The sequence below is a fragment of the Thunnus thynnus genome, chromosome 5 (genome assembly GCF_963924715.1).
Source record: "Thunnus thynnus chromosome 5, fThuThy2.1, whole genome shotgun sequence".
Classification (NCBI taxonomy): domain Eukaryota; kingdom Metazoa; phylum Chordata; class Actinopteri; order Scombriformes; family Scombridae; genus Thunnus; species Thunnus thynnus.
In genome coordinates this window covers 6427790-6441604 of record NC_089521.1, presented here as the reverse complement: position 1 = coordinate 6441604, position 13815 = coordinate 6427790, and the positions used below count along the sequence as shown (strand labels likewise).

The following is a 13815-nucleotide window of genomic DNA, read 5'->3' as shown; positions in this document are numbered from 1 at the left end:
AAAAGGAAACAATATTGGACACGCAGAAATGAATTTGCCATCCTCCCTGTAAACATGAATACATAATCAGCCAAAATAAGTCTTTGTTTTAAGTGACTATCCTTTGGCTTTGAAGCTGTTTTGAATTTTGGTGATACTATGTTAAATTTTAGCACCTCATCATCAAGGTAATATGTTGTAACTAAGTTTTGATATACATGAATTTGGATAATCTGTGGGAGTGATCAGATTTTTCTCTTCAACTTTGGCCTACAGTAGGGATATGTAATGCTTCTTCCTTCTCATTAAGCATTCTGAATAAACACAGTCTGTCCTCCCCAGGGAGCCATGTTCGTCTGTGCCAGCGTTTCTTCACTGGCAAAGCTGCTCACTGTTCACTGAGTCCCCCTCTCTCTTCCATCTCTAGATGTATCTGTGAGTCTGTTGTCCCTGCTGGTGACCACTTGTGGTCTGGCCCTATTCAGCGTCTCCCTCTTTGTTTCATGGAAGTTGTGCTGGGTGCCACTGAGTGGCCGTTTCCTTCCAGATGTCCTCAAGGGGGCGCACTTCCTGGGAGGAGACCAACAGCCTGTCCTCACAGAGGTAAGAAGAAAAGAGGCTCACACTCAAAAGTCAAAGTGTTATTGTGAGCAACATTTAGTTTTCTAGACTACTTATTTTGCCTTCATTTAAACTGAGCACACTTGCAGTTATAATCTTTTTTTTTGCATTTAGAATTTATAAGATAGTTTACACAAGAGAGATGCAGACAGATGCGTATTAGCTGTGTCTGCAACAGCACGTGATAACCAGCTAAACAGATATGTGAGACATTGAACTTACATTCAGCCTATCTATATACAAAATCATGATATGTCTGATATAAAAGTGGCCATTAGAAATGTTGATTCTCATGTTTTTCACAGATTGATTGCAGATGAAGTAATCACACAAAAAAGAAACCTAATGTATTGGCCCAAATATTAGACAACCCTGATTATAAGATGTAAAAGTAAATTATGATGTACTTCCATTAAGTCTGACTTCTATTTGTGTAGCTTATCTATCAGTCACATACTCACACACTCTCCTGTCGGGTGGTTAAAATTATTTTTTAAATAATGCTTTTGACACATTTTCACACAGGAATTTATTTCCTTTGTGACAGATAAACACATTACTCGAGCCAACTCCCGTAGATTGAACTGGGATTCTAAAACTTTTTGGGCTGATTTAGTCCAAAAAACACACTATAAATGGACTTGAAGAAACTTGCTAGCCTAGAAACCTCCGCTTTTTCAAATTTAATTTTCAGGAAAAAATATAATCTTATATTCGGGCCAATACAGTATTTTTAGAATGTTGTCTTGGCCGTCTGGCACCAGTTTTTTCTATACACTCACAAACCATAGATTCTGAAGGAAAAATATGAAATTGGGAAAAAAGATATGTGTGTCCAAATCTTAATCGATTAATGTATTACTTGCACCATTCCATAGTGGCCATACAGATACTATATTAATCCCATCTGTTCAATTGTTGTTTGACAGCCCAGTTTTATGGTTAATCCTGAGGCCACCAGAGAGTCACATAATATGAAAGCTTTTTCTTGTGAAACCAAACTTAATCTCATAACTAAAGACCAACTCTACTAAGCCACCATATCACTTCTGCTCAAAAATACATTAATCTTCTATTACTACAACTCGGTCCTCACGGCCCCAAAACCTAAATTCTCTTTTCCAAGTTAACATTTCTTCGACAGCATTCACTAGCACTGTAAACACAAATGTCTGGTGCACAGGTGGACGGGGAGGAGAGGGAGTACAGTGAGGATGGCTGCGTGAAGGAGCCCTCAGGGCCCCCTTCAGCTGTGGCTGTCCCAGAGTCAGCCCTAAAGATAAGCCACACATCACCTGACATCCCGCTGGAGACCCAGGCCAAGGCTGACAAAAACCAGGTCCACACTCTGGCCAGGGACAGGGTCCAGAGACAGATTACTGAGCCTACGTCGTCTGTACGGTTAGTACACATCAGTACACATCAATCCCCGAAGCTACTGTCCAACTTTTTGTGTTGGCAGGTTAAACACAGATGGACACACACAGTCACACAATCATAGACACCTGGACCTCTGGGTTCAGAGAAATACTTTATCACAAAGTTGACAGTGTGTAATACATTAGACTTCAGGGAACACAGTTGCTTCAGCTGTCGTCTCACAGCAAAAAGGACCAAGATTTTATGAAAAAGAATATAGAGAGAGAGTGAAAATTATTTCAATTATCATGTGTCTTAATCTTACTTTTTGTTACAGTCACAACTCCATCCGTCGTCAGATGAACCTGTCCAATCCAGACTTCAACCCTGCTCAGTTTCAGCGCCAGGAGTCTCTGTCTGGTTTGGGCCGAATCAAACCAGAACTCTACAAGCAGCGCTCGGTGGATGCAGAAGATGGACGTCGGACCGACAGCTGCGGGTGTCTCCATTTCATCCTAAAGTTTGACTTCGACCTGGAGCAGCTGATTGTGAAGATCCACAAGGCCCAGGACCTTCCTGCCAAGGACTTCTCAGGGACCTCCGATCCTTATGTCAAGATCTACCTTCTGCCTGACCGAAAAACCAAGCATCAGACCAAGGTGCACCGCAAGACACTCAACCCAGTGTTCGATGAGGTGTTTCTCTTTCCGGTGACATACACCGAGCTGTCGAGCCGTAAGCTGCACTTCAGTGTCTACGACTTTGACAGGTTCTCTCGCCATGATTTGATTGGCCAAGTGGTAGTGGACAACTTCTTGGATCTTGCAGACTTTCCACGGGAGACAAAACTGTGCCGGGACATACAATATGTAACATCGGTGAGATACCAGCTTTTACTAATTTCTTCATATTCTGTCACTGCATCTCTCCTTGCAGTGTGTTTTTAATATTCATCTTTACAATACGGATATCAGATTTCTCAGCACAGAATTCTGTTTTTTACTGTCAGTATTATGGCAGGTTGTGAGCAACTGACCAACATGTTGCAGCATGTATACAGACAGATTCATTAGTTGGTTTACTAGGCCAGAAGTATCCATACCAGCTGAAACCCCATGTCCTCTCTTCATTTTGGCCAGAATCTGCTCAAACAATCAAAAAGAGCCAACACTTCTGTAAAACGTTGTTACAACAGCAGAGGGAAGGAGATATATCAACGAACTTGTATCTCATTTCCCCTCCAAGTGGAACTCATCTGTGGTTTCAGGAGGCAGAGACATAGAAATATACTTAGACACAGTTAATGTTTAATGAAAGCAGTAGGAAACACTTGGGGGTAGTGACCCAGATCTATACTGACATGAGACTGGGATTGGTTTGACAGAGATACAGCGACACTGTCTATATTACATTATTCACTTGGATAAATCTACAGTGCTGGTACACTGTGTAACTCAGTAAGGAAGTTATTTCCTCCTGCCAGGGAATTCTTCATGGTTTGCCTGTCTTGTTGAGTGAGGATTGCAGTCTGGTGTGGCTCCATTGGGGATAGAAACTTTATCCCAATTTCTGGTTCATGGACAAACAATCAGAGCATAGTATATAGTGCTTATGACCATGATCACCTACAAACTGTTCATGGAATAAGAATTTATAGTTTATTGTAACTGGTTTTTAACAGTACACACTGAAAATATTTATTATTATTATTATTATTATTATTATTATATTATTATTTATTAAACTGTTTTTTGATGTGTACTCGTGACACATACACACACAATGAACACACCATAATTAAATGCAGTAGGGGATTTACCTTAGACTGTACCTACCTAAAATTGGCCAGAGATACATATCAGTGTCCATCTTTTGGACCAAGGCAGCAACCAATCATGCTATAATTTTTCATGTAGTTTATGGTGTTTTCTGTAAATATGAGACTTTTGTTTCTTGACTTTAGCTTATAAGGCAGTGCCTTATCCCAGGAAATGTACAGTATGTCCCACCTGATTGTGGGAGAAAAGTGTTAGACTCAAGAACAAGAGTCTCTTTTCTTTCTGCTGTTAGTAACCCACAAGCAAAAAGTATTGATATGACAGATGTAACATTATTTGATGACATTACACATCCTTGAGGTCTCTTGATTAATGCCAGTCACACCTCAGTGTGTGGTGAACTGGGGTTGCAATCAGACCTGATTTCGCTGCCTATTCATTTCTGTGAGTAAATGAGTGAGACATATTTGTTTCTGGTCACAAATTGATATCACCTCTTTCCCTTAGCTCAATCAAAGAGTTCAGTCTGAATGAACTTGACATGAACAGTTTCTGAGGTCTTTTGTTCGTCCACTAGTTCCACTGTTTATGCAACTCCCACACTTATTTCTTCTCCTGCCTGCTTTTCACTACATCACAACAAGTCCATTTCACCTGGCCAAATCTGGTCTAACTGCACCGTTAGTATGCCCATCTACCAAGAAACCACTGCACCACTACCTACCATGTCCTGATATTGCTCCATTTCATACAGGGCAACATTTTGAAACTCAGTATTGATTACTTTCCTTTCAATAGGCTCAGCTGAAAGTTATGCAAGTTACAGCAGAGAGCTGATGGCACTGCTTTACAGCTCTCTCAGTAGATCACTTAAAGTCGGTTTAGGCTTTCATATTCATTTGTTTGTCTCTAAAGCATTTTTGGAGTGTTTATTTTGTTCCTGTTAGTTCCTCAGAGCTCTTACTCCATCATCATAAAGCTTTACTCCTTCTGTGGAAGTTGAAGTACCTCCACTTTTGGTTGTATGTGTGAGTATGTGTGTGTGTGTATGTTGGTGTGCATGTACTGTATGTGTTATTTTGTACTTCTAATGATGTAACAGATTGAACACTTTGCTGTCTTCTCATGTGTTTATTATTCAACCTTGGAAAAGACTCATTCGCTTGTGTCGAATCCTTTTAATACAAAATGTACTTCTGAACATAATAAGACCTTTTGAAAGAACAGTTATTCAAGTCAGGTAGACAACTGAGTAAAGGCTAAGGAGATGAGGTTCAGTGAAATTTTGTGGCTGTAAACAATTTACATAAAGAAATTAGGCCAGGCTCTTGATTGCTAATATAATCAATTGTTCTTGTGCTTTTGTTGTACTGCTTGGACAGAGGAATGAAAACAGCTATATTTGTCCTTGTGGAAAGAATTCTGTCCTCAGCACAGGTTGTACAGGCTGTAGGTTTTTCTGATTTTTAAGGCAACTGAATTGCAATTTTAGTGACTGTAGTTGTGCTGACGTTATATTATTCCCTTATATTACTACAACTAAAATGTACACTTGGTGCACACAATATAATATAGACAAATACTAATTGCATGTGCATTTCAATATATAACCAGTCTATCTGTGTTTCAAAAGGATTTGGTCAGTCTTTTACCTTCTACTCTATATAGAAATATACAGTATGTGGGCACAAGTCACTTGATTATCCAGTTACACTACTAGATGTAAGCTATATTAAGAGTCTGCTTTGCCACTACTTACAGAGTTTTCTGCTCAAGGGACTTTTCATCTGGGCCACCAGCAGTTCAGTGAAATATCTGCTTGATGGATTGGCTCAAAATTCTGTACAGACAATCATGGTTTCCCAATGATGTACCCTGACTTATCATCAGGGGCATCTAGCAGGTTGACATTTATTGTTTTGAGAAAAATTCTCCCATAGATGATCACCTGACTTTTCGTGTAATCCATCAACAGGTCATAATTTTAATTTGTTTATGACTAAATACTTGACCATCAGCCTCAGCTGTACTGTGTGAATAAAGCTATTTAGCAAATGTTAGCATTATAACACGCAAAACTAAGATGGTAAAAAAATGGTAAACATTACCTGCTTAATATCAGCATGTTGTCAGTGTGAGTTAGCATGCTGACATTATCATGTAGCTCAAAGCACAGTATAGCCTCAGCCTCACAGAGCTGCTAGCATAGCAATAGACTCTTAAGAACATACATCTGAAAAAGTGGGGCTAGTCTTTCATACAATCAGTAGACATTTACATTCTCAAGTAATATTCAATGTGAATGTTTTGTGTTTGGTTTAGTGGTGGATACCAGAGGGGAAAGTTTCATAGCTTTTATCAGTTTTTATGTTAATTTGTTCTTCTTTTTCTTCCGACATATATATAATTTGTAAAAGGTTAACACATTTATGGACACTGTGAGTTAGTTCATATACAGTACTGTACTGTATGCTTCAGTAGTGACCAATAAAAGCTGGTGATTACTAGAGTTTCTATGCAACTTCTACATATATTGTCACCAGGCAGCTCTCATTGATATTAACATATACTGTAAATTAGCTTCAGTGTACAGAAGTTGTATCATCACAATATAAAACAAAGGCTATATTGCTGTGTTGGATGTCTTTACTATTTTCTATCTAATATCAACCAAAACTAAAAAAAAAACACAATACTAAAATACGGTTTCAATGTTTTCAATACATTTTCATAAGAATCAATAAAAAATCTTAATATTTCTAGATAATTATGAAACTTTGCATATTTCATCATAGATATGAGGTTAAGTCCCTTGTCTTTTGCTAAATAACCCATGAATAAGACATATCAAGAGCGTTTTAGGAACCTACCCCTGGTTTCTGGAGTGTGGCCACTACTCAGGTTAATGTTTTGGAAAGGCTTTAAAATGTACATTGACAACACAGCTGCTCCTCATCATGTAATTAAGTTAAGCAAGAAAATGGTCATTAGCTGGGTCAGCACTAAACCAGTTCTGACCTGTTTGTGCAGCTAACTACACTAATGCAAAGACCCAACAGGATAGCACCCCCATCCCTTGACGCACACACACTAATCGAGCTGGTTCACAAATATTGTTTTAACACTTTCCAGACTCTAACAGCATTCCCAGCTAAATAAGGTCAGTAAAAATGGGTTAGAAGCTCCTCTGAGGCATCCAACTTGTGAACTATAGCTGTCCTGTGTCCTGTGTCCAAGTCTGAGTCCACTTTTTAAATTTAATTTATTTATACTTTAATTTATACTTTATTAATCATCCATTTACCCAACACAATTATCGTTAATTACTGGACTTTTCCAACCCAGTTTTATAAAGTGTTTGCCTTAAAGAGGATATAACATTTCTGGGTCTGTATTTATATTTTGGAGCAATACTGTAATATATTTGGATGATTTACGATTCAAAAAACTCTTATCTTATACTGGCCCTTTATGCAGCCCCTCAGTTCAACCTCTGTCTGAAACAGACTGTTTTAACTCCTGTCTCTAGAAGGCCCCCCTCCTGATGAGCCCACTCTGTTCTAAATGGTTAGCTCCCGAAAGTTGCCCCTTGGCAGACTTCCGCCATCTCTGGAGGCTACATAAACAGACAATAGTAGTCGGATTTCACTTCTTTTTCCTGTTCTTTACTGAAAAAAAACTTTTCAAATACATCTGAACATATTTAAGCTGAAATTTGCTCCAAAAGACGTGAGTGGACAACATGAACAACCCATGGAACAACTTTAGCAACAAAGGCGATGGAACGGACGGCCATCTATGGGCATGAACGAACGATCTGACATCAATTCAGTGGGGAAGTAGAGGTAACTTTGCAAACTGAGTGATCAGAGCTGGCTTAAGCCCTGGTTTTTGACTTTCGTTCACCTCAAGTTTTGCAACATTGACCATGTTTAAGATAAATATCCAACATGATAACAGTGTATAGACAGAAAATCACAAACGACTTTTTGGACACTTTCTATTCCGCAGAATTATATCTAATTAAGCTGCGTTTTTGTCTCATAGTTCACCCTGTCTGATGGAACAGATGTGTTTACAGCTCTCTACACAAAATACATCACGTGTTGCCTTTTATTTGTGCTTTATAAGCACAGACAAGATCCAAAGTCTTCAGGCTTCAGTTTTTCTTCCATTTTATGTATCTACAGTGATTATGTGTTGGGCTCTGAGTGCTGCCAGTTGACCTACACTCTGTCCTGTACCTGAATGCAACCTATGTAGATACTGATGGAGGACTGAGGTTGCTGCTGCTGCTCTACTAATGTGCTGCTTTCATTTTTTTAGTGACTGAACCTTTTACATGAAGATAATTAGATAATGGCTAGTATCTGAGAAAATGGAGGGACATAAGATTTCTCCTCTGCAATGCCACCATCTTTGTACAGTTCTCTCTGTGACCGCTCTGCTATATGCGTAAATGCAAATACTAAACAAAATCACACTATTATATAAAATGGTTGAGCAAAAAACTTGGTATGTTAATTGAGTTATGGTTGCCATAATTTGATTTCAATATCAGTCAAGGTAAATTACACTAAATTTACAGTTGCCATAGTGCTGCCTTAATCAGATATGAATCTAATTAGTGTGAAAGTCCATGTTCAAAGCTTCAACTGCTTCTCTAATTGCTTGTCGAGTGTTTGCATATGCGTGTGTGTGTGTGTGTGTGTGTGTGTGTGTGTGTGTGTGTGTGTCTGTATCTGTGAGGGGGGTCCGAAGAAACATACAGTTATCCAGAAGGACATGAATTTTACAGAAAATCTCTCACTATCTCTCTCTTTATGTGTCCCCAGCAGAACTGGGTTACCTCTCCTGGGATTACAAGGAGGGACCCTGTGGTGGTCCAGTTTGTATTCTGTGTACATTAATCATGGCTCCTGGCATATAACAAGCCTTTAGCCATCCCTAGCCATATGCAGTGGACTGTAATGTACACATATTTCTGCATGCTTATAGAAAAAATAAATTTGATTTATCCTGTGCTGTGTATATTACAAGATCATTCATATATAAGAGCACTGACACAGTCCTAACAGTCTCTAGTGTCTGAATTGTAACTGTATACTCCACCTCTTATTTTAATAAACTCCAACCTCAAGCTTGCCATGGCATGTGTGGATTCATGTTGAAGCTATAGCACCTCACCATTAATCCACACACCATTAATTACCAAATCAGTAATTAAAATCCCTTCTCTGGAAACCACACATACCTCTGTTGGCTCAGGAATGAATCCTGCATGACTCTGCCTTGCATTTGTCCTTCACTTAACAGTCCCATGATGCCTCTATGGCAGTGACGAATATGCCTAATTAATGATCATTTTATATGAATGGGACCTTGCTGTAGATCTCCCCATTGCCTTAATCATTTCTATGGAGTGTGTCCTACAGTCATAGAAAAGCCTTTATGAATCGCAAACATCAGTGCTACATCACAGCAGAATTTTGTCAGCTCTAGTACTATTAGGGTAACCAAGTACCCTGTTGAGAAAGAAGCTCATGACAGAAATGACAGAATTAAAACTCTAGCATTGAAAACGGTAAAAATTGATTAATTTCAATTGAATAGTTCAAACATTGGATTTGCTGGCGGGAGTGAAGTAAATCCATGCAAATCTTTCTTATCACATTAAACTTTGATGAACTTTAACCTGCAAATTTGTGCTATTGACCAATACCATGCTGTTTTTACAGGACACGGAAAACTGGAGAGTCCAAAAGAGAGAATAGACTAACGAACTAACGAACTTGCCAAGTGGCAGTTAGCAAGCAGTTTGTTGGTACAGAGAGCTTTTTTCCCTTCTGACTCTTTATTGAATGCAATCAAACAAAATGCCGGGGGGCACCTCTGCAAGTCAAGGTTCATTTTTGCACATATGACTTGTACTGAAGTGTTTTTCGTTTTAATGATTTCTGGATAGTTCCATCATTTCTTGCTCTGGCTTGGTGCAGATTAGTGCTTTTAATGATTTTGGAGTTCCAAGAGACTTTCCAGCAACTGCATACATGTGAAGAGATTCAGTTTGCTACATCAGTCTCGTTGTTTTGTGCCCTTTCCTGCCGTCTTTCTCCACAGCTGAAGATTTTTTGGAGACAAAGACAATGGAAAGACACTGTAACCTGCATCTCCTGCAGGGCCAGTCAATACTATTGACTGCAGTCTAGATGGCCTATAATTTGGTCAGTGTGTGCATACTCGTGTGTGTGTGTGTGTTTGTGTGCATGTGCATGTGGTTAATTCAGTAAAGGAGGTTCCCATTTCCCAACGAAGACAAAGGGTGCCATATAACAAGCATTTGTCGTCCCATTTTTCCTTTATTGACTAAGCAAGAAATATGGTTTGCTAGATGTGTATGGTCAACTCAGTCAGTTAGAGATCCTGAACATATTACAGGGACAAACACACAGTACGTGGAACCCATACACAGATGTGCACAGTGTTTTGCCAGCGCATGATGAAAGTTCACCATTAGCTTGTTGGATGTGTCCCTCCTTTCTTGTTTGTAGTTTCTACTTTTTGGGAGACAAGCTTAATCTCTTGTTTTTCCAAAAGTTAGATGAAAAGTGAGTGACAGCACTCTCATGTCTGTGTGATAAGTACAGAGCTGCAGTCGGGATGTGGTTAGCCTAGCTTAGCATAAAAACTGGAGGCAGGGGGAAACGCTAAGCCTGGCTTGGTCAAAAGTTCAAAAATACAACTACCAGCACCTCTGAAGCTCACTAATAAACTAGTTGTATCTCTTTTTTAAATCCATCCACATACATGGTATGAGTGAAAACATACAAACCAATCGACTGCTGACAGGCATGTTTCCAGATTAATATGGTGATGATTTACTGATGTTTAAATGCAAGCACCCTAGGCTTTCTTGTAGAAATGGTGAGGATATTTGTTAGAAGGCAACTTTTAATTGCTATACACATCACACCAACCGGTCAAGGCAGATGCCCACCTGGAGCCCAGTGCTGCTTGAGGTTTCTTCCTGTTAAAGGGGACTTTTTCCTTGCCGCTGTCGCTGTGCTTTCTCATGGGGAAATGTTGGGTCTCTATAAATTATAATTATATATATAATTATAATTATATGTATATAATTATAATGATATAATTTACAATTATAGTATAATTATAAATTAAAGAGTACGGTCTAGACCTGCTCTATGTGAAATGTCCTGAGATAACTTCTGTTGTGATTTGGCGCTATATAAATAAAATTGACTTGACTTTTCACTGAACTACTACTGAAAAGTCTACAATATACAAAACAATAGACATTTCAATTGATGAGAGGCCCATGAATGAGACAGTCCACTTGCAACTTATGAGGTACACTTTAACATATAGAGTCAGCAAACAATTCCTTTGAAAGCTATGACAAAATAACTATACCCACACAGTGCACATAACTGTCCTCCTATCCTATACTGAGAGCTATGGAGGCTCCATTACCATAACCTGATTCTGCCAGGGCATATTCATCTATACAGCAAAAGTTCAGCCAGACAGTGATTTATTTACTTCCACCATGTTCAGCCAGGCAGATATATTGTACTGTTGATTTGCCCCCATGTATCATGGATCTCCAGTGTTTAAGTCAAGTCAAGTCAAGTCAATTTTATTTATATAACGCCAAATCATAACGGAATTTATCTGAGGGGACTCTTCATATAGAGCAGGTCTAGACCGTACTTTTTACATTCTTATTTACAGATACCCAACATTCCCCCATGAGTAAGCACTTGGCGACAGCGGTAAGGAAAAACTCCCTTTTAACAGGAAGAAACCTTGCACAGAACCAGGCTCTTGGTGAGCAGCCATCTGCCTTGACCGGGTGGGTTTAGAGAGAAAGAAGGAGGGGAGAAAGAGAGACAGTGACAGAGAGAGAGGGTAGGAGGGAGAGAGCAGGAGGAAAGAGAGCATAGCACAATGCAATTTCCACATAGAGATGTATAATAAAAATAATAATAACAACAATAATAATAATAATAATAACAATAATAATAATTGTAGCAGTGGGTGCTGAGCAGGATAACGGGGGCAGTGGGTGGCTTTCAAACACAGATTCCAGATTCTTGTCAGTACACATACAGCTGCATCCTGGACCAGCTGGAGAGTCTTTAGAGACTTGTTAGGGCAGCCTGATAATAAGGAATTGCAATAATCCAGCCTGGAAGTAACAAATGTGTGGACTATTTTTTCTGCATCTTTTTGAGACAGGATACGTCTCGTTATGTAGGTGAAAAAAATGTAGTACTTGAAATTTGTTTCATGTGGATAATAATGGATGTATATATCTATCATCTATCATATATATCCTAGATATATATATCCTGATCAAAGATTACTCCAGGTTCCCTTATGGTTGTGCTGGAGGCCAGGGCAATGCTATCTAGAGTAACTATATGTTGTCCTCGAAAGAGTGTCCCTTATCTTTCAAATATGACATGGAATGGCTCAATACAGGAGGAATCCTCAGGTCAACTCAGCAGTGTACCTACACCTGAAAGATAAGAAGAGGGAAGAAGCAGAAGAAGAAGCCCCTTGGATGAGAGGTGAAACGTTTTTAAGTATCTACAACCAAGACCAGTTGCCCTCGATTCAACCTTCCTTGGATTGTATACAGTAGAATCAAAAAGTTACTGTGATACCTTAAGCCTAAACCTTAAGGTTGTGTGCATAGGGAGTCTGGTCGAGAGAGAGAGTGCTAGTGTGAAGGTGGCTACCCGATTGGAGCAGAGAGTATGAAGTTAGCAGAATAATGTTAGCTGTGGTGTGTGTGTACAGTTTAGGCTATTTGTCAGTGAATAAATGCTCCTGCTGTAGCTACATTTAGAGATGTTTCTGGTGGTGCAGCATGTCCGCCCGAGGAGCCCTGTCAATCAACATGAGTGATGAGTGAATTTTAAATCCTTAATTACAAACCAGTTTGCTGTCTCTTTTCCATGGATCTGACACCCCGCGTCTCCGTTCTCCATAAGCCTGCTCATCAACACTTTGCTCTGCACTCCATGTGAGTAGTTAATGTAATGGATATGATTTGGATCGTCATATTATAGATAAAATAATAATGTTAAATGGAACATGATGTTGGGATATTGTTGCACCAAGGAGACACGCAGACTTTTAAAAGGGAGTCATTGCTTGAATAGAGGAGACATTGTTATTTTTCGTGTTGTGTTTAAATATTTTAAATAAAATGTTCAGACTCTAAATGTTTATTCATGTAACTAATGTTCAAAGCTCCATCAGATCACCCTAACTGTCTGAAGGAGTTTTGAATAATGGATATTATTATAAGTTATATTATTATAAGTTGCATCAATAAACATTTACAAAAGAGTGTGAACATTTTATGTAAAATATTTAAAAAATAGCAATGTCTCCTCTATTCAGCAGAATCTTTTGATCGGCATTACGACAGTTATCGAAGGTGATTCGCAGGCTCTAGGGATGACATTGTTGGTTGGTTGATTGGTTGGTTGGTTGGTCGATTCACCACTTTGGTCCAGACTGAAATATCTCAACAACTATTGCATGGATTGCCATGAAATTTTGTACAGACATTAATGTTTCCTAGAGGATGAATCCTAATGACTTTGATGACCCAATGACTTTCCCTTTCACCTCACTAGGTGGATCAAACTTGATGAAAGAGATTTACGCACACTTAGATCTATGCAGGATTCACTTTACTTTTGAGCTGTCGGTCTATCAGACCTTCATCAGAGCATACATGATTCATTATTGAATAGACCTTAGTGTGCAGAAATCTCTTTCATCGAGTTTGGACTCATTGACGCTTCAAGCACCTTACAAAGATTTAGCGGGGTGGAGCGGTGGTCATCCTGCCTGCACCAACATGTGGATAACATTTTGGTTTTGAGTGAAATATGTCATCGACTGTTTTATAGTTTAGCATGAAATTTAGTAGTGTTATCCATGGTGCCCAGATGATGTGTAAGCATAGTAACATGCACTGTACATTTAGAAGTTACACCTATGCACCGTAACATAACCTCATTAACATAAATAGTAT

The 13815-nt window shown here is 39.0% G+C and overlaps 1 protein-coding gene across 1 annotated transcript in view; it reads left to right on the top strand.

Annotated features, from left to right (window-relative positions):
* Window positions 1–13815, top strand: part of syt9b (synaptotagmin IXb) — a 52925-nt gene that overhangs the window by 24097 nt on the left and 15013 nt on the right. The window contains exons 2-4 of the mRNA XM_067588895.1: window positions 407–582; window positions 1784–2001; window positions 2297–2837. Of these exons, the coding sequence (XP_067444996.1) occupies window positions 407–582; window positions 1784–2001; window positions 2297–2837 (935 nt within the window). The remainder of the gene's footprint in view (window positions 1–406; window positions 583–1783; window positions 2002–2296; window positions 2838–13815) is intronic.